The following is an 18,784-nucleotide window of genomic DNA, read 5'->3' on the forward strand; positions in this document are numbered from 1 at the left end:
ATCATGTCCTGATATTCCCAGCTGTGGAGATTCGACAGTGGGATTCACAATGACATTTATGTAGTTGGTTCAGACTGTCGTGTAGGGCTACGCATTTATTACTTTTCGGATTCATGACACGGCACATGATTCCCATCTGGTTTAAGACCAAATTGGTTTTTATTTGGGCTATCTAACCTTATTAGACATTCTCTGACCACCATTTTTGTTATCAACATCACTACAACACGTAACGCGACGGTGCTCTAAAATCACAGTTTAAAAAAAAAAAATTGTGATAGTTATGTAACTGCGTTTGATTTAGGATTGAGCATGTTGGCTTAGTGAGAGACTGAACATGCCCCTGAATTTACGACATCAAGATATTTTAAAACTAAACTATCGTGGGAGACGTGTGTTATCGTGGGCGTAATTTTACTAATACATTGTAATATAAGGCTAAGACAAAATAGATACAGTTGTTTCGATTTACAAAACAATACCCATATCGATTATTTAAGATTTAGTTGATTATCTCGTGGACTTTTGTGCCGTTTCAGCTCTCCTCCGGAAATAGCGTCAGCCATGACCTTCCTTCTTCGGATCACGTCTGTCATGTCGACAGCATAGGCTAACATCCCTGGCATGTAGGCTAGTTGTAGAAAATGTGCACTTCTACATAGATGGTGCTGTCATTAAGGTAAGAACAAGTATCTATGTGTGCAGAATTTCTAGGCATAGACCACTCTGTTCTATGAACTCCTGTCTGTGGAGTTAATCTTAGTCACAAAACCTTAGAGCTCATAACGGTACTTGCTAGTAGCCAGTCAGAAAGCTAGATTTGATAGCAGCTAGTCCTTTGATTTTTGGTCAATGTACGTAACAATTGACTGTTTGAATGTAACGATGTTTCTATGACGTCGAATATGTAACAGTAAAACTGACTGGCAAGTTTGTCACATTTCAATTTCTCGTGAATGTCTTCTTTCATTGGATATCGGTAAGAGCACCTTTTTACCACATGGTGCTAATTAATTACTGAAGTTTGACCTCTCACCCATTTACACAGATGTTGGTAGTGCATAATTTGTGTACAGTACACTGAGAAAACTTCGTTATTAATAAATTATGCGTGTTAGGTCGAGGGTAAAAAAAACCTTATTGAGCTCTCCCTTGCAACGTGTACATCGGCACAAGCCTATTAATACTATTATGTTCGAGAAATTTCTCTGTTGATAATAGTCGCAGTGGGTTTGAGCCAACAACTTGTTTTGCCTAACTGCCATCCATAATAATATAATAAATTGTATTGTTTACAGGTTCATTTGTTGTGGTTGGAGGGAACATATGTATCCAGGTGAACATTTAACATTTCCCACACAAGTACCTCTGAATAAATGAACTCTGTCTGATTGGCAAGACAGCAATCTAATTAAACTAAAAACTTATGTTGTTTACATTGCAGGTGTCTGATGACACACTGTTTAATTTGGGAACAATGGTGAAATATTTCCACTGCGTTGGGCTTCTCAAGAACACATGGGACCAAGTCTGCCTGGCTTTCTGGCAGCGATACCCCAACCCCTACAGGTAAAGCTTCATGTGACAATCAGTAGGGAGAAAAGTAATACAATAAAAGACTAGAAAGCATAGAAATGCATGATCAAGTATTGCTAATCATATTTATATCATGTTAATTGTATCTTGTATAAGTAATGTAATATATGGTGAATATTTCTATAATATATCTCTACCTGTTTCCTGCTGCTACTCTAGCAATCATGTTTTGACGGAGGACATTGTTTTCCGCGAGGTGACTCCTGACAACCGGCTCATTTCCAGACGCCTGCTGACCAAAACAAACAGAGCCCCACGCTGGGCCGAGAAGTTCTTGCCCAAGCAAATGGCCCGCTTGGCGTACATTGTCGAGGACTCTATTATCGACCCAAAGAACCGGACCATGACCACAGTCACCTGGAACATTACTCACGCGCGCCTCATGGTGAGACTAAATGCGTTTGTTTGGCAGACAGCCTTATTCTCGGATTAACGTTGACTGCTCCCTTTCTCCAGTGGCACTGGATATGTTATTGATGGCTTAAGCCACTGTGGTATTTTTGTAGTTGAGTTGAGCTGTTGAGGGATTTTTCTTTTGAAGAATCAGTCTTACGAATGCTCTGAAAGTCCAAAGTGTTGTGAACACTTGTGAATTGAATGCTTCACTGCACTTGAAAAGTGGAGCGATCAATCTGTCATTGAGTCTAGCAGTCTTCTTATCAAAAATTGATTGAGTATTAATGTCCTGGAATGACTTGGCTGTCTCTCAGTTTACAACCAGCCTCTCACTACATGCCCTTCTCTTTTTTGCACTCTCTCTCTCTCTCTCTCTCTCTCTCTCTAGTCAGTTAAGGAGCACTGTGTTTATGCTGTAAATCCTGACAACAGCAACTGGACGGAGATAAAGCGTGAGGCATGGATCTCTTCGAGCCTCTACGGGCTTTCCAGAGCCATCCAGGTCAGTAGGGGAGAGAGAAGCGGACCTTAAGCCTAGAGGGGGGAAAATCACCACCGCTTGCGGAACATGTCTTTTGCAGCATTACAGCAGTGGTTGGCTATGCACTGCAAATAGTCCTTGCTGAAAGACACGCATGGGAGGCTGTCATAAATTGAGCCTCCTCAGCTGTTAGCGGTCACATGAATGTGTGTTGGCAGAGACACGTATGCCGCCACAGGGCAAGGTTTCAGATGGCCGTCATCTCTTGTGTACCAAATGATGGTTTTGAGGTAACATTTTTATATTTTATCTTTCTTAGGAATTTGGTGTTGCAAGATTCAAGACCAGTGTTACCAAAACCATGAAAGGGTTTGAATATGTTTTGGCTAGAATGCAAGGTATGTGCATTTTTAATCATCCCTCAATCATGCTATGGGCTTGTGAACTTTGACAAAAAAAAGAGGCTGAACAAAATCGACACCCCCCTCCCCCTGTAAAACTGGCTGTATCTTGGAAAGTATTGATCTTACATAAAAGTAATTTTACAGTGTGTCTCCTGGATAACATAGGTACACCTGGTAATTTTTTCAGAATTTTTTGAGACCTAAGTGCGTGGGCCATGACCCAGAATAATTGCTATGACGAATGAAAGCTCATGGGCTGTTCACACCAATAACGATAACTATTGATAACGGCAAAATTCACTCTAGCTAATATGAACAACCTCACGTCCACACATAAACTATAACGGTAACGACATGAAGAACAATATGTTTGTAAATCACTTTTAGAGAAATTTTGAAAACGATAATAAGCTGACAGCCAATCAGAATCCATAAAATGTTAGACATCACAACATGAGGAGAGACTTTATCATTGGTCGCTAATACCATTATAGCAACAGTTGTCTTTAAAGTTCTCATTCCTGGTGTGAACAGCCCTTTTAGTGATAGCACTTGCTCAATAAAGTCAAGAGACCACAAATGAGGGTGTATGTCTTAGTGAAGTAATTTGTTCTAATTTGGCCTTTTACATAATTTCAAGGAAATCCATGAAATAAGTTTCATGTTGGTAGTTCTCTCTCTCTCTCTCTCTCTCTCCTCCCCTCTTAGAAATGTGACTTATGTCAGTGTATAAAAAGATCGTCCGCGTAATGTTGGCAAGTGGGTAAGCTGCCAGCATCTATCCTTGTGATTGGTGATGAGACTTGTGTGTGCTTTCCCGATCATAGGCGAGACGCCCTCCAAGACGCTGGCGGAGACGGCCACAGAGAAGGCCCGCGAGACGGCTCTGGCAGCAAAGGAAAAGGCCAAAGACCTGGCGTCGCAGGCCCAGAAGAAGCAGTATGTGTGAATGGGTGGGATGTGGTGCTCGTGCTCTCCCATGTGCTCTTTGGGACGCCACTCATACTCCCCCCTCCTCCTCCTCCTCCCCCACACACACACGCGCACTCGCCACACCTCCGTGCACTAGAGCTCTTATTCTCTGTGTGTGTGACCCAGTCATCTCTACTTGACCTGAGTGTGTATCTCCACGTCAGCCTTATCCCGGGTCAAGACATGACTGATGCGGATGTATATCTTCCTCCATTTAGTGTCTGTTTTTTGTTTGTTTTTTCTTATTCAAGAGTAGTTACTAATGGGTTGTTCTCATTAATCGAGGATGGGTGGGTGGGTGGATAGATAGATGTAGGTCTTAATTTCTCCGTCGACTTTCCTTTGTATGTGACTCTACATACTTGACTCTATCTCAGCAGACAGTTATGCTGCCTTTATGTTTTTCTCTTGTCTCCTCGTCCACTCGGTGGATTCCGTTATCAGATGCTGTTTCTGTTTCACCATTTGTGTTCCTTACCCTGCTCCCCATCTTCATCTCTGTACCGCGTAGTTTCATTGCTTCAAATTGAAGTGATTTTTGTCAGATGATGGCTCCACGTTAATTGCAGTCTTGGCCTGGTTAGGCAAACTGGGCTTTCATTCAAAACAGAGGACAGGACCACCAAAACATAACCCACTGTGGTGGCCAACTCCACCTAATCAATGAAGCACTTACTTTAGTTTACCCATAACATCACTAGAGCTCAGGGTATTCCAGAATATAAAGCGGTCATCCTATGAATAGCAGTGAATACATTTAGGCCTCAAAAAGCGTTTCATGGACGTCTTTTGTCCTAGTCCTCAAGTGTGAATGAAGACTGGTTTGGGTTGTGTGCATTTCAGATGGACCGCACAGTTGGTATGTTCAAAACATGGGAGAATTGATTGCAATGGGCAGCAGTGTCTGTATACTATATATGCTTGAAAATGTACTGAAATGAATGCATCATTCAAATCTACCAAAGTAGAGATGGTCTTGATTATTAATGATTATCTTGGTGAAATGCTACAAATGTGTTACAGGACTAGAAAGTGAATGACATATGCTTGATGAGAATAAATATTTTCTATTGAACAGAGAAAAGTGTCTTTTTTTTGTTGTTGTAGAAATTGGCTTCAAACTGTATAATCTAAGTAGGGACCTACATGCTCATGAGATTCTAATTGTATTTACATGATCTAAAGCCCTATACAATTTAACACTTGCATTATGCAAACATTTAACACAGAGCCCTTTGCACTATGCAAACATTATTGAGCAAATTTTGTTGTATATATTTGTGTGTGTGCGTGCCAAATATATATATGTGTGTGTGTTACTATAATTTTACGGAATATGGTAATTTGAGGGGCCGATAAATACACCTTTCTTTTTTTTGTAATTTACTGTTTATTAAGCTTTTTCAGTTTACAGCACAACTCTCTCTCATGGGACAGAACAACAGTACATAAAACATAAACAAAACACAACCAAAATAAGACAATAAACAAAACAAAAAAAAAGATACAAACAAGAACCAGGGGAGGTTACATTTTTACATCTCTTATCTTATAGGGACTCCAGTGATATCCAGTTCCAGTAGCTATCAAAACCGCACCCAGAGGAGGAGTAAAAGCCTGCAGTACTTAAATTACACAAAGTCAGGTCTTATTGCTAACACATAATAAACCCAACTTAACCAATTTTCATAAAATTTGTCATATTGATTTCTCAATGTGAAAGTAATTCTCTCCATATTATAGATATCATACACAACATCAATCCAATCATCCACAGTAGGAGGGGCCTTCTGAAGCCATTTTCTTGTCAAGGCCTTTTTAGCCGCCACTAATAGGACTCTCAACAGATATTTGACTAGTTTTCCACATTGAAGTTCCTCAAAGTCACAGAGATACAATGTTTTGAAATCATAGTTAATTCTTATGTTGAAAGCAAGTTCTAAATGGTTATGGACACTTAACCAAAAAGGACCAACAAAGGCACAATTCCAAAAAATGTGAAAGTGATCTGCCATAATGCATCCACAACATCTCCAGCAGTTAGTTAGAGTAGAATATTTTGCCTTTTGGGCTGGAGTATAAAAGAATCTAATAATGTTTTTCCAACTAAAGAATCTCCAGGAGGGTGAACTTGTCATCCTCCATTGATGTGCACATATCCCTTCCCACTCCTTCTGTGATAATGACAAGCTACTCTCCTTTTCCCACCTGGATTTGACTGACATTGTATTGTCTCTTGCCAAGGCCTGAAGAGCAACATATAGTCTAGAAATTATTTTCCTGTAAGCTCCATCTTCACAGGCTTTCAGAAAGATGTCGATTATAATGTTTCTACAAGGTTCTTTCTCTTTCCTTATAAAAGATTTATTAATAAAGTCTCTGATTTGCAGATATCTAAAATGGTCCTGATTCTCTAAACCAAATTGGTCCTTCAGCTCCTGAAAACTCAGCACTAAATCTTGTTTTATTAAAGAGCTGTATGTCGTAAGACCTTTGTTGTTCCACACAAGGAATTGTTTGTCGTGGATACTGGGTATAAAATCAGCGTCATAGGCAAACCATTTGAAGATACCCATCCTGTCTTTTAGATGGTGTCGTTTAGCTATTTTATCCCATAACCTCAGGGAGCAAGATATCCAGGGATTACTGGGATCAGAAATTTGGTCAATTAGTGAACAATCACCAATTAACATACTCATTGGACATCTCCCTCTCATTGAGCATTCTATTTCTTTCCACCTTGATCTATAACTGGGCGTACACCATCCGACTAAAAATCTAAGTTGAGCAGCCTTGTAATAATCTAGTAGACATGGGAGAGCAAGCCCTCCCCTATCTTTAGCCAGTTTTAGTGTTTTGTACCTTACTCTAGGTTTTTTCCCTGCCCAGATGAATCTAGCTAGAAGTTTGTCCCATTCCATAAAGTAATGTTCGGGCTTCTCAATAGGTATGGATTGGAATACATACAGAAGTCTAGGTAGTATATTCATTTTAATTGAGTCTACACGTGAATAGATACTTAAGTAAGGAATCACGTTCCATCTATTTATATCATCCATAATTACCTTCTTAAGTGGCCCATAGTTAATTTCCTGTAATGTTGATAGGTCTATAGGCAAAAAGATTCCAAGGTATTTTATGCATTTCTTATCCCAATCAAGTTGATACCTTGAGCGAAGATAGTGAGGTGGATTATAGTGAAAGTTAAGGACTTGAGTTTTTTGCTTATTAACTTTGTAGCCTGAATATGATCGATCCATATTCTTCCAGAATTGACATCAGATTCGGTAGGGAGTCTGTAGGGTTGGTCAGGTAGATAAGGATATCATCTGCAAAGAGAGCCAGTTTCTGTTCACCTGCCTCCAATTGAACTCCTGTGATGAGGTTATTTTGTCTGATCCACTGTGCTAATGGTTCTATGAAAATGGCAAACAGAAGTGGACTTAGCGGGCAGCCTTGTCTTGTGGATCTCTCTAGCTGGAATGAATCACTCAGTCCCCCATTTATTTTTAATCTAGCTTCTGGTTTGGAGTAGAGGGCTTCTAGTGTCTTAATTAATCGTTTGTTGAAACCAAATTTCTCCATAACTTTAAAGAGAAATTTCCATCTTACAGAATCAAACGCCTTTTGTGCATCTATGCTGATCAGCATGGCCTCTATTTTATTTTGATTTATATGTCTGATGATCTGTAAAGATCGCCTAATGTTGTCATGAGTCTGACGAGTCATCACAAAACCAGTTTGATCCATGTTTATTATGATAGGCAAAACTTTCTCTAGTCTTTTGGCGATGATTGAAGCAAATAGTTTATAGTCAATGTTTAACACACTAATTGGTCTGTAATTAGAGCAATTAAGCTTGTCTTTTCCTCCTTTTGGTATAACAGAGATGGTAGCCTCCCTCCAAGACTTAGGAATTTCACCCTTTTCAAAGACCCAGTTAAATGTTTTAAGCAGAATAGGTGTCAATGCCTCCCTCAAACTCTTATACCATTCTGATGTGAATCCATCAGCACCAGGAGACTTATTAGCTTTTAGTCTAGTGATAGCTGAGGCTAGTTCTTCTTCAGATATAGGTAACTTCAAAGCTGAATTTTGATCCTCTGTCACAATTGGGAGATCTAATGCTTGGAGCATTGATTCTAATTTGTCGTCATTGTGTACTTGAGGTTGTGAATATAATTTTTCATAGTAGTCCTTGAAACAGTTTTTTATTTCTTCTGTTTCCTGTAGGATATTTTTAAAATACACCTTTCTTACCCACTAATCAAATAGGCGAAGTACTGTGCAGTTCTGTACTCCGGGTTGGCACAACCCTGCAAAAATGCTAGTAAAGCACAACACATGACAGCACAGTATCACCAAAAGACACCAGCTGGCTTTTATCATTAACGGCTGTCTGGTTTTTGCAAAGTTTTTACATGTGTTTGTAAGCAGACGGCTCACTAGTATTTGACCCAAAACTCCAATTCTCTAATGAGTTTACTCTTCTGCACTCCTGATATTTTCTCAGGACTGTTATAGAACAGGGCTGTAAATAATAAATTCCGATACAGTGTGACAGTGCTGATCAAGGACACAAAATACAATCCTATTTCCAAAACAGTTGGGACGCTGGGTAAAATGGAAATACAAAAATAAAAAATAATCTGCAAATCCTGTAAACTCATATTTAATTGCAAAAAAGGTCATGGACAACATGTCATATGTTCAAATTAGACTATTTCATGAAAATGATACTCATTTTGAATTTGCCTGCAAAATATCTCAAAAAAGGACGGGGGCAACAAAAGACTGGAAAAATTCTGTAATGCTACAGAAATCACAAGGAGCATTTCGCAACTAATTAGGTTAACTGGCACCATGATTGGGTATTTAAAGAGAATCTAAAGTCTCTCAGAAGTAAAGATGTGGAGGAATTCATCAATTTGTAAAATACCTATGTGGACAAGACCAATCAAAATGTGAAAATCTTTTTGAAAAGTAGAGGAGAGGGACAATCTGACTTGTTATTAGTGCACAGTTCAAAAGCCAGCATCTGTGATATGGAGGTGCTTGCCATGGGATGGGCAGCTTGCACAGCTGGAAAGGCAAAATTAATGTGGAATGATACAGGGCAACATATGCAGTCATCCAGACATCTTTTTCAGGGAAAACCATGAATATTTTAAGAAAACATTGCAAAACTTCATCCTGCGCCTATTAACATAACAGTACAGCTCCATATTAGAAGAGTCCAGAGGCAGAAATGGCCTGTCTGCAGTTTAGACCCCATCGCATTGGGTGCATCAAGATGTATCAAACGAAAAACTGGATTACGTGGACCCTGGACTGTTTTTGACTAAATATAAGGTTTACGTGATTTACAAATCATAACATTGTTTTTATTTACATTATACACGTCACAACTTTTTTTTGGAAACAGGGTTGTAGACCAACATGACGTCACCATTTTTCAGCCCCTGTAGAGAGCTATCCAGTTCCTTTTCAATAGACATCACAAGGTTTTATTTATTCAAAGCTCCTAAAACAAATTGCAGTCACCTTTCACTTTTGTTAAGCACAAAATGCAAAACAACTGTGTGCTATGTAAACCAATCCAACATCTAGACATGGATGATATAGATATGGAAATAATTATGTCTGAATGGCTGGCTCAGATCATCTTGGCCATAAAAATAAACCCAAATTGTCATAACATGAAACCACACAAAAGATGATTAAATACATAAAATATTTATTTATACAAAAGTGTATACACTAGTATAAAAATGCTACATTGGAAAACAGGGAGTAGGAAAGGACAGAGATACAAAGGTGATGGTCTTCTTCCAGTGATACAGATACAGGCAATAAGGCTTCAGGTGGTCACAATCAAAAAGGCAAAGGTCCTTCACAAATACCTGTTAAGTCTGGTGAACACCACCACTGACACATGTTGCATAAGTCAGTTTACAGTGACAAGAGGGAGATTGGTTTGTCCAGGTCCTTACGTTTTCCTACTGATATGAACGTTTGTTTGTTTGTTTGTTGTTGAGATGCACCTTGTTGAGGTACCAGTTCATTGGGGAGAAGCTGTTAAGTCAGACTGCACATCCAGCTGTAGTGGTCACCAGCTGTTGTAGGAGCATGCAAGCACTACATCTACGTAAAGCTAACCTACTCTCCAGAGAAAAAGTGCGATCTATAACCTTTAAGGGTTCTAAGACTTGACCACATAACTCAAAGTAGCCACAAAGAAACTAGCCGCTCCAGGTGACACCTTCAAGATTTGTTATTATAGCTTAAGAGTTGTCCTATGTGGCCAAACCAAAAAACCCATGTCAAGCACCTTTTTTTTTTTTTAACAAAAATGAAATAGCTTGGATCAGTAACACTTCTTTTCACTGCATTTTTGTGTTTCCTAAGGGCCTCAAAAGACCAGAGAGCCCCATGCACCATCACACCCACAATGTGTTAGAAACCGCTCATTTTCTTTCTTCCTCGGTGGTAGCCCAGCACAAGTCATGATGAACCTGTCCCATCGCAAGGGCCAGAACATTTCCATCCTGCCACACAGCTCAGAAGGTGAGGCACTCAAAGAGTTCCTCTTCTGTGAAAGGCAGCGTCAAAGCTGTAACTCGTCACTGGTGTGCTGACGTAGCCACCCTTCATCAGCCCAAGTTAATCTCCTAGATGTATTTAACAGGTTACACGTATCTTGTATAAAATCAGAAAAGTCAAGAGGGGTGATAAGGGGCCGGTCAGGTCACAGCCTTGCTCTGCGTAAGAGTCTCTGACAGTGAGAAAGAGATTTTGTCCTTGTCATGAAATTATTCAACTAATTTCCATCAAAAATGTGCAAACATGATCTCTTGTATTAAAATCTGTAATATGTTGCCAAACACCCCTTAAAATGGACAAAACAAAAACCAAGTGCTTTGTGGATGTTTGTACAACAATGGACACAGAAACAAAAATGTCTCCAAAAAAAAATAAAAATAAATCAGAGCAAGACACATGGACAAAACCATAAATAGGTTCAACTCCAGGAAACAAGTGCAAGCTTTTCTGTGCAGACGGTTCCTGAAATTAAGCTTGGGAGCTTACATGTCAAATCAGAGAGTGTGTTTACAGAATGACAAGAGAAAAAAAGAAGACAGTTAGCCTGAAAAGATGCAATGCACGGGCTAGGTTTCAGTTTCTGCATCAGTTTTTTTTTTCCTTCCTTCCTCTCCCTTAGATAATGCACTCTCTTGATCAGGATGTTTTTCTCTAAAATTAAAGTCCTTAACATGCTTTTCAACCCTCTAAAAATGTAGAATTCCATCTCAGACTAGAACATCACAGAGGTCTGTGTCACCGATGGACTGGGATTATAATTAAAAAAAATATATTGAAAAATAAAGAACATGATGTTTTTCTTCTTTCCAGGTCTTCTTTTTCAACTGATTTGGAATGTTTCCACTCTCCAGAGTGGGATGATCACACTCACTCACACACACACACACACACACCTGTCAATCATAGCCATACGCGGTCAGGAGTTGAGTAACAGTGGTCCACCACTGTGTGCATGCAGCCATCTGACTCCAGTGTCCAGACCATGCTCTCCACATCGATCTCCACGTCCTCTGCAACAGAATATTAAAGAGTGGGGTCAACATTAATTTCCTATTTTTTCACTTTCTTATCCAGTTAAATATTCTATTTAGATATTTGTAGGACAAAAACATCAACCAGAAATACCACCAAAAGAACAACTCTATTGCATGCATTATTCCCAGCATCATACACCCCATAATATTCAATTCAAGAATGTTGCATCCTGTTTATATTGAGTAAGTAAGCTTGGATGTAATAAGGACGTAAAACACAAGGTTGAGAAGGATAGCTACTTTGACACACAGGAAGGTATTGGTTAGTATTATTCTGCACTTCCGTAATTATACAGTGTTTCCTTTAAGCTTTCACAAGACCTATAAACTAGTTATTACCCTAGTTGCCAGCGTTTTGCTATGCCTATTGTGGTATGTGGAAAACGAATTGTGAAGGCCAAGGGCAGGGTAGCTTATTAACAGGGTAGATCATGAAAAACATTTCATAATTTAATTGCCCCCAGTTGCTCTTTATCTTGTGACTTCAGACTGTGACTAAATTCTCTACCAGGAAGTTTTGCATGCAGACCAGGAAGTTTCTAACCCACGAGCAAAGCAAAAGCGTTTTTATTTTCCATTTTGCTTACATCCCCTTCATTAGAATTTACTGTGCACCAGTGCTGTTCGGGTGGGAAAAAAACAACCTTTAAACACTTGGGTTTGTCTGATAAGGCAGGTGGTGTCCTGGCCTCACCTCTGTCTGAGTCGGAGCGTTCAGAGGAGACAGCCGAGCCGAGGCTGTCATTGCGGATTCTTTCGGTGGCCATGGGCGCGCCGGCCTGCAGCTTCTCCAGACGCCCGCGCAGCTCCTGCTGCTCCCAGCGCAGACGGCCCTTCAGCAGCTCAGCCCGCTCCGCCTGCTCCTGCAGCTTCTGCACCGAAACCAGACACACGCACACGGCTCAGGAGGCTTTCCCCCATCTAGTACTATATATATATATTATTTCATCTGCACATAAAGCTCTCAGAACTGTCCACTGACATGAATTGAGATTTACAAGCAAACTATAAATGAATAAATAAAAACATTGCCTTGTTCATGTTGGTTTATATTTAACTGCCATTTACTGTGAGTACTTCCTTATTTTTAGTGTATCAACATATAGGACTGATTCACTGATTGAGTTCATTGTTATTTTGCAGTACTTTGAGACCCTGGAAGAGGGCCGATTGTGAAACCCAGTACCCAGTACAAAGGCCCATTGTCTAAAAACGCAGCCACAACACAGGCAGAAAAAACAAACCTTGTTACTCAGCACTACAACACACTTTGCACAAACACAAACATGCACACAGCAAGTCCACTTCTGCATTTAAAATGCTGAATCCGTCTGTTTTCGACCTCAGATATCAAAGGTCACCTTTAGGGTGCCAATAAATTGTAATGTCACACCATACATCAAGTGATCAAATGCAGTATGTAACTCACACTCCCACGAGGATTGAAGTACCATGTTGGCACAGACTGAATAGAAATAAGTATACTGCAACGTGCATGGACTTTACCTTGATATGGAGCTGTGCCCTTCTCAGTAGGTTAAGAGTGGTGTTTCTGGCTGAGTCTGAGGAGATAGGAACCTGCTGTTTTAGCTGCTCTAGGCAGTGTCTCAGTTGAGCTCTCCTGTACAACATAGAAAAAAAGTGAATTTTAGTCTTCTGAAAAAAGACTATGGCATGATCATAAATTACTGGCAATATACAATCATTTGTTTTGTTCTCACCTGTGTTTTTCCAATTCGTTGTGGACTGATCTGTACAGATAAGAGTATAGTTGGTGTAAATTAGTTACGGACACATAAGCACACGTGCAGTAGCCTAATAATTCATTTTGTTAAGAAAATGAAAATCCATGATATGTGGTGACAGGTCACAGACAATACTCTTACGTGTCAGAACAGGCACTCTTCTTTAAGGCCACGTAATCAACCTAAGTTAAAGTTACATAACCTCACCTGCTGTTTCCAGCGCCGTTTTTCTTGTTCTTCTGCTTGCTTCTTTTATCGGACACCCCTTTGCTGTAGAACGGCAAGACCGAAGCATAGCCGTGTTCCGCCTCTGAACAACAAAGTAACCAACTTGTCATTCACTTTCTTCTTAATCAACTCGTTTATGGTAAAATATAGGGATTCAATAACTGAGCGGAATAAAACATTAAACGCAAAAACAACACACTGACGGCAGATTCCTATTTTCAAGTAAAATTACATAGCAAGGGAAAGATACTTACCCTGCGGATCGCTAACAATTTGACAGAGGCTCGCGGTTTTTTGGCGCAATGAACATCAATCCGCCGCTAGCCCGTCACTTACTCGCCTGCCACCTAATCTATTTCTTACTATTCTGCTGTTAGAATTAATGAAATCTATACAAACACGTCATATATTATAACTTTCATAGACAATGTCTGGATTTTCATTCATTAACGGAACATGTCTACAGAAGCGGAGTAGTTGCATTTTCAAATTTGCCGCTACTTCGCGCCTTTGTGTACAATGATGATCTCAAATGTAGGTCACTGAGTCAACCCTAAAATTGGCAACAACCAACTAATTTTCAAAACATTTGAAGCTCCATACACGTTATACTTTCATTCAATCCACATCAGGTTAAATGTGCGAATCGAAACACTTAAATATCACAAGACAACCTAGTGTTGTACGTGTAACTTATCGCTAGGCATTTCTGAACCTAGACGGCAATTCCAAGTCAGCAACCTTAGATGACGGATCGAAGCGTAAGTTTGACAGTACCTCGCTCTCTTCTCTCCAAATATTCGGCAGCTTGCAGAAGAACTTGAATATTGCATCCGTTCACTTCCATGGTGATGTGCAAAGTCTATTTTTAAAACTCGCTAGGAGCACTTGACCTGCTGGTGTATTTGTCCAGTTAAGAATTTGGCTGAGCTGGCTACGTAATGTGCGTCAGATTCGGCACGCCCCCACGCCGACCGCTCCCTTGTTTTGCTATGGTTTTGCTACGTCTGCTGTGGCAGCGGAGATCTGAGTCAGTCCATTCAATAGGGGGCGCTGTTAAGATTTCCTTTAAAACACAAAAGTGTTTGTCACTGTGATTCAATGACCCTCCCCCAAAGACATCTTGACCAAGTATTTAAGGATATAGTAATTCAATTCTCATTAACACTTTAACTGAAAAATCATCGTTTCTTGAAGTATTTTTCTTTAGGTTATTAGGTAAAAGCTATTACTTTTTAGGCCTACTAATCCTGTAGCTCTGAGATTCATCTCTGTATCTCACACAATGGGCCACAGCTCCCATCCAGTCAGTGTGAAGTTGCTTGTCTGTGTCCTATGCCTCACATGAGTGAGTGTCACTCATCTCTAACTGAGAACAAAACTTGCCCAACAAGATTGAGCCTGTGAAGGGCGTAATGTACTTCCTTTCTTGCATCATCTCAGTTTTGGAGATGGAAACGTGTTCAATCTGAGGATACTGTTCAGAACCATCTGAATTGTTTACCATGGCATAGACTACCTAAAAGTAACTGTATTCTGAAGCAACTGTATGATCATCGGGTGCTTACACAGCAGGGGATACAATCAGTAAAGAGACACCTATAATATATTTGGAGGCTACACTAGACACCTTCGGTGTCACAGCATGTAACTAAGAACAGATTAGGGAGGTCAAAGTGCAAGACACTCTGGTTGCCTGTCATTTAAAACAGAAACAGATATACCCTTTAAGTTTATAGCATGTGGAACATTCTAGCAGAAATATATCTAGCATCAGAAATATGTTCTGGAATTGTAATGAATAAACTTGTATAAACCAATGAAGTCCTAAACTGACTAGATGATTGATTTCTGTTTTTGTATATGCCATGTAAAGGTATATGCCATTCCATTCATCAGATGGGGTTTTTTTCTTAATGAAAATCACTTTTGAGAATTACAAATCCTGAAAAAATGTACTGTCCTCAATCCAATTTGATCTAACACCATTAATGACCCATTTAAATTGGGATCACTAACAGCAATATATGTATAACATGGGATTATACACCAATTTTACAAATAAATGGTAGTTTACAACTGTCCCTATGTTTTCATCATGTACAGTCACATTTACGTAAAACGGCACATTAAGAGTGTCCAATACATCTTTCAAAGGAAGTGAATTCGTTTGACAAAGGTGACACTTACACTTATTCATTGAGTTCTGATTGATTTCTGTCATTGAATTGTATGATTTAAAACAGCTTTATTTTTGGAGGATAAGCTAGAGTCAGGCCCTGGCACACTAAAATGTCCCAGAAAAGAAAAACAAAATTGTAAAACAAAAAATCCGGTAGCATTTTTACAGGCAGAGCAATGGCAGTTAAAATACCTGACTGTCAGGCCATCATATTAGGCCCTGTCAAAGCCATATGAGATAAGGCCTGATAACTGCAACACTGCATGACAATATCACATTTATTGCATGCAATTTGCATTTAATGTATGACATATACTCAAAAAACACAAAACAAGTTTCCCTAAATATCTAAGAAAATCCATAAAGTCAATTCGGTCACATGAAACATGATTCTTTGAGAAAATATTTATGAATACATTTCAACTGTGTATGTAGGTTAGGCCTTACTTTATAGGCCTTATAGGCCTTACTTTTTTATGGTTAAATGCAAAATTTTAGATAGGCGCTTCTCAGTTTCACATGTCCTCCATATTACTCAATGTTCAGATTAAAAAAATGTTGTGCCCCCCCCCCCTAAGATTTGAAAATGTGCATTTCTGGTAGAATGTCCCACATCAGAAGGCCTAATAACAAACAGAAAGAGGGCTGCCATCACTCAAAGGACTGATCGTGGAGTAAGGACATCAAGGGCTACATTAATAGCTCACAATTAAACTTTTGATTTTAAATTACCATTCATGAGGTCTGTGTTGAAATGCAGTTTAAGCAACTCAACTTAAAAATTGTCACTACACCATCATAAGACCCTGTATCTTCACCAATACACACTTCAGGAGGACAGGTTCAAGTTCAAATCTAGTACCATGTAGCTTACTACTGTTGCAAGTGATTTAATCTTTCAAAGCGGGATAAAGTAATTGACCTTTATTTACTCATTGTTCAATAGTTTTGTCCTAGCAGTGGAAAAACACTGGGCAGAGTGCTTGTACTGATAAAACAGTAGGCTAATCATGTCGGCTAAATTATCAATGCCTCTTGCAAGTGTTAAGTGTTCTCCCTGCAGCTAACTTACAGTGAAATATATAACAAAATGGACTGGGAATTAACTGACGGGGGAAATTAAATGTCAAGTCCTAATTTCTACTAACCAAAAAAAAGAACATTCATTTAAAAAAGAACATTCACATGCAATATGGTAGTGTAACAAAAAAATTGTTTGCTTACACTAATGCCATACAGTTTTACTTTTCCATTCTGGAAAATGAAAAATCCATGCTATAGCACAGCATTTCCATTGGTTTGAGTACAGACTCTTTGTGTTGTTTCAGTAGGGTATTGTCCTGATGCCTCAACCAGCTGTGCCATCTGGGGTACAAAAGTAATGAATTCTACTGCAGAACATTAAAATATCCTGCTAAATATAAGCCAATAAAGAACACCAAATAACCTTAAATATGACTACATGTATGGGTAGTTTTTAGCCTTCAATTTCTTGGAAAGACTGCACAGATCTCAACAGCAACCACATTTTATGTGCTTTTGGTGCTAAAGGTGGCTCTGCTAGTTACAAGATCCAAAGGTTTATATGTATTTTCAACCTGTGACTGTGAATGTTTAAACAATGTTTTGAAGAACAAGTTGACAAAGTTCAACTGTACATGTGGAATAAGTCAAAGACTGCATTACCCATTTTTGTGATTTAAACATATATTTCACCATATGCAATTTGCATTTGCAATGTGGATATCTGAGTATTAATAAAAAGCCTCACATTCTCTTTAGTAACCATTTGTGTGTAACTCATGTTGCACTATAGATAGCTCATTACTAAAGGAACCAATATGCAGGACTACAACATAACAATATTCAATCCAAGATATGAAATAGTTAATTTGATATACAACCCACTGCACTGAACTCACTCTACCTGGTGGCTGATTAATGTCTAAATCACAATTAACACAGCTTCTAACAGTACAGAAAGACATAAAATAACAGGTTTATAATAATCATCCATACAAATTGATCATCACTTTCAAACTATTTAATGTATCTTTCACTCATGCCACTCGGGAAAAAGAGAGACATCCGACCACATGTTTCACACAGGTGTAGTGTAGTCAGGACCCAGGCAGTGGCGAGAGACGGGTTACCAAGCCACATCAGCGCACACCTGGGTTCAGTTCCCACCAGCTCATCTCAGTTCAAGGGAAGAGCCCTATGGAGATCGTGTTGGAGAGAAGGGAGGGCAGGATAAGAATCACAATCAGACAGTGGCTGAAAATCACATCCCATTTTTACTTCTGTTTTATTCCCGTTTTTTCACACACAGTTAGTCTGCTGTGGCATTAACTGCAGAAGGTCCGTTGACTGACAAGCTAACGCAACTGATTGTAATTTTGCCTATAGGAAGAATTAAAGAGTCTTGTTCAGACAACTGGTAGTCAAAGGACGCTACATACAAGTTATCTTTATTTAGAAATAAGATGCATTACATGCAGAACATTTACCTACCTGTGCATTGAGGTTCTGCAGCTGTTCTGCTAGTTCTGCTCCCTCGTCAGTTTTTGAGAGCCAGGCCGGTTCCAGGTTTCTGCAGGCTGATCTCATCCCACAGGACTTAAAAGCAAGAACTTGTTAAAGTCCGGCTGTTTAGGCCACTCTGAAGAGGAGAGAAGAGAGAAACAATGGTGTGCTTAAATGTCACCCAAACAAATACGTTTCTCTCAAACCAACTGGAAAACTCAAACATTTCCAATCAGTTTCACTAAACTTCCAAGCAAAAAAAAATAAAAATAAAAAAAAATGAAGAAAATAATATAAAGGCTACATACAGAAAACTCTTCTTTTCAGGCACAATGCAATTGGGAGATGTAGTGATATCTAGACCTGGAGGTTAGATGGGTATATACATCGATTTTGTAAGTCGAGGGGAGAGCAGATGCATGATGAGCCTCGTCCAGCACCGCACTACCAAGTGTCCACTAAGAAAAACAACATACTCCAAATACAGAACTACTACTACTAGGTATGAATTCACATTGGCTTTTCAGGGTCTCACTGGGATGTTTGCATATTAAAAATGAGAAGAGTTCCTTCTTAGAACCACGAATGGATTTAAGACAAAGCAAAAGAATAACTGA

General features: G+C 39.3%; 2 protein-coding genes across 2 annotated transcripts; one reads left to right on the forward strand and one right to left on the reverse strand.

Moving 5' to 3' along the window:
- Positions 1-369: 369 nt before the first annotated feature.
- On the forward strand, positions 370-4,927 carry prelid1a (PRELI domain containing 1a). The gene is made up of 7 exons (XM_076292126.1): positions 370-679; positions 1,299-1,336; positions 1,445-1,569; positions 1,756-1,981; positions 2,381-2,494; positions 2,793-2,871; positions 3,705-4,927. The coding sequence occupies exons 3-7, from the start codon at positions 1,478-1,480 to the stop codon at positions 3,824-3,826; spliced, it is 633 nt and encodes a 210-aa protein (XP_076148241.1). The 5' UTR covers positions 370-679; positions 1,299-1,336; positions 1,445-1,477; the 3' UTR covers positions 3,827-4,927.
- Positions 4,928-11,039: 6,112 nt separating this feature from the next.
- mxd3 (MAX dimerization protein 3) lies at positions 11,040-14,778 on the reverse strand. Its single transcript, XM_076292127.1, has 6 exons — positions 14,237-14,778; positions 13,439-13,541; positions 13,208-13,237; positions 12,993-13,107; positions 12,181-12,358; positions 11,040-11,462 (listed from the first exon to the last, which is right to left on the reverse strand). The coding sequence occupies exons 1-6, from the start codon at positions 14,304-14,306 to the stop codon at positions 11,353-11,355; spliced, it is 606 nt and encodes a 201-aa protein (XP_076148242.1). The 5' UTR covers positions 14,307-14,778; the 3' UTR covers positions 11,040-11,352.
- Positions 14,779-18,784: the final 4,006 nt, after the last annotated feature.

Source organism: Alosa pseudoharengus, unplaced genomic scaffold (assembly GCF_046254945.1).
Source record: "Alosa pseudoharengus isolate Yale_2024_CS ecotype anadromous, Long Island Sound unplaced genomic scaffold, YU_APseudo_1.1 YU_APseudo_1.1_scf_19, whole genome shotgun sequence".
Lineage (NCBI taxonomy): Eukaryota > Metazoa > Chordata > Actinopteri > Clupeiformes > Clupeidae > Alosa > Alosa pseudoharengus.

What these genes read in the sequence shown, in the direction of transcription:
- prelid1a (XM_076292126.1), top strand. Translation starts at nt 1,478, where the DNA reads ATGGTGAAATATTTCCACTGCGTTGGGCTTCTCAAGAACACATGGGAC. An exon ending in CGATACCCCAACCCCTACAG is followed by an intron (nt 1,570 to 1,755) that starts GTAAAGCTTCAT and finishes CTGCTACTCTAG; the next exon opens with CAATCATGTTTTGACGGAGG. An exon ending in GGCTTTCCAGAGCCATCCAG is followed by an intron (nt 2,495 to 2,792) that starts GTCAGTAGGGGA and finishes TATCTTTCTTAG; the next exon opens with GAATTTGGTGTTGCAAGATT.
- mxd3 (XM_076292127.1), bottom strand. Translation starts at nt 14,306, where the DNA reads ATGGAAGTGAACGGATGCAATATTCAAGTTCTTCTGCAAGCTGCCGAA. An exon ending in AACGAATTGGAAAAACACAG is followed by an intron (nt 13,108 to 13,207) that starts GTGAGAACAAAA and finishes TATGTTGTACAG; the next exon opens with GAGAGCTCAACTGAGACACT. An exon ending in GGGCACAGCTCCATATCAAG is followed by an intron (nt 12,359 to 12,992) that starts GTAAAGTCCATG and finishes GTTTCGGTGCAG; the next exon opens with AAGCTGCAGGAGCAGGCGGA.